The 1,510-nt window shown below is 61.3% G+C and overlaps 2 protein-coding genes across 2 annotated transcripts in view; both read right to left on the minus strand.

Annotated features, from left to right (window-relative positions):
- Window positions 1–66: 66 nt before the first annotated feature.
- On the minus strand, window positions 67–1,317 carry ETH_00041780 (uncharacterized protein; the record flags this gene model as incomplete). The annotated part of the gene is made up of 1 exon (XM_013376094.1): window positions 67–1,317. One exon carries the CDS (start codon window positions 1,315–1,317, stop codon window positions 67–69), a length of 1,251 nt encoding a protein of 416 aa, XP_013231548.1.
- Window positions 1,318–1,400: 83 nt separating this feature from the next.
- The window catches only part of ETH_00041785 (uncharacterized protein), a gene marked incomplete at both ends in the record, with an annotated part of 3,848 nt that continues 3,738 nt past the window's right edge, over window positions 1,401–1,510 (minus strand). Inside the window, one exon of the mRNA XM_013376095.1 lies at window positions 1,401–1,509. Within this exon, the coding sequence (XP_013231549.1) occupies window positions 1,401–1,509 (109 nt within the window). The remainder of the gene's footprint in view (window position 1,510) is intronic.

Raw genomic sequence — 1,510 nt, forward strand, 5'->3', positions numbered from 1 at the left:
AGTTGCTGCAGCAGACCAAGTCCCGCTGCAAGCACCAGCAGCAGCAGCAGGAAGAGCAGCGTACGTTTAAGGCTTCAGGTAAAAACGGCGCAGAAAAGCAGCCCCACCACCACCAAGGCCAGCTGCAGCACCTGCAGCAGCAGCAGCAGCAACAGCAGCAGCAGCAACAGCAGCAGCAGCAGCAGCAAAAGGCATACGGGGCGGCGACGCGTTCGCTCTCCAGGATACGACAGCAAAGCGAAACGGCAGCAGCACCCCCAGCAAGAGTTGTGTCTCTGCTGCTGCTTCTTCAGCAGCAGCAGCAGCAGCAGCCACTGCAACAGTGGCATTAGCTTGCTGCTGCAGCAGCTGCTGCTGCTGCTGCTTGCTGCGAAGCAGCAAAAAGCGCCTCGCAAGCGATTGCTGCTGCAGCTCCCCAGACACCAGGCGATAACTGCGCGACCCCAGCAGCAACAGCAGCAGCCCCCCTTTGAAAACAGCAGCAGCATCTCTTTTGCTGCTGCTGCTGCTGCTGCTGGCGAAAGACAGGGAAGCTCTACTGCTGCGCCAAAACAAACTGAAGAGACTGTCGATGCAGCAGCCCCCGCCGCACGCGTTCGCTGCTGCTGCTGCAGCAGACACACCCCAGCAGCGCAGCAGCAGCGTCAGCTGCTGCAGCCGCTGCATTAGTGCAGGCGTCGCAGCATTGAACCAAGCAGGGCTGCCTCCATGTGCTGCAGCTGCTGCTGCAGCTGCTGCTGCTGCTGCATGCAGCCGCCGGAGCAGCGAGCGAAGGAAAAGAGCAGCATCAGCAGCAAACCATGCTGCTGCTGCTGCTCCGTTCGGGTTTACATGCACTCGGTAAGGCAGAAAGGAAACGAGAGGCGTTCCTATTGTCTGCTGCTGCTGCTGTTGCTGCTGCTGTTGCTGCTGCTGCTGCCGTTCCTGCTCTTGCTGACTGACCGCAGCAACCGCCTGCTGCAGGGAAGGACTGTGCAAGCAGCAGCTATCTACAGGCTGCTGCAGCAGCAAATCTCCCCGCTGCACTGCAGCAGCAACGCGAGGCTGCAGGCGAGCAGCAGACAGCAGCAGCTGCAGCAAAGAGCTGCAGCGCAGCAGCAGGCCCCCGCTGTCGCCGGAAAAGGACATATGCTTCGTGGCAGCAAGTGCAGCAGCCACAGAAGAGGTTTCTCCCTCTGCTGTTGCTGCTGCTGCTGTTGCTGTTGCTGCAGCTGCTGCTGCAGCGCCAGATGAGGCAGCCGAGAGGTGCCGCTGCAGCAAAGGAAGCAAATACTTCGGCCCGTATATCCAAACCAAGTCGGCCCCCGCGTTGCTCATGCAGCTGCTGCCGCTGCTGCAGCTGCTGCTGCCGTTGGTGCTGCTGCTGTTTCTGTTACTGCTGTTGCCGCTGCTGCCGTCGTCTACAGGAGTAGCCAAGGCGGGGAGCAGCGCCGGAGCAGCAGCAGCCGCACCTCGGCCAGCTGCTGCTGCTGCTGCTGCTGCTGCTGCTGCTGCTGCTGCTTGCAGCGCT

Source organism: Eimeria tenella, genomic scaffold (assembly GCF_000499545.2).
Source record: "Eimeria tenella Houghton genomic scaffold, Eth_scaff3123, whole genome shotgun sequence".
Lineage (NCBI taxonomy): Eukaryota > Apicomplexa > Conoidasida > Eucoccidiorida > Eimeriidae > Eimeria > Eimeria tenella.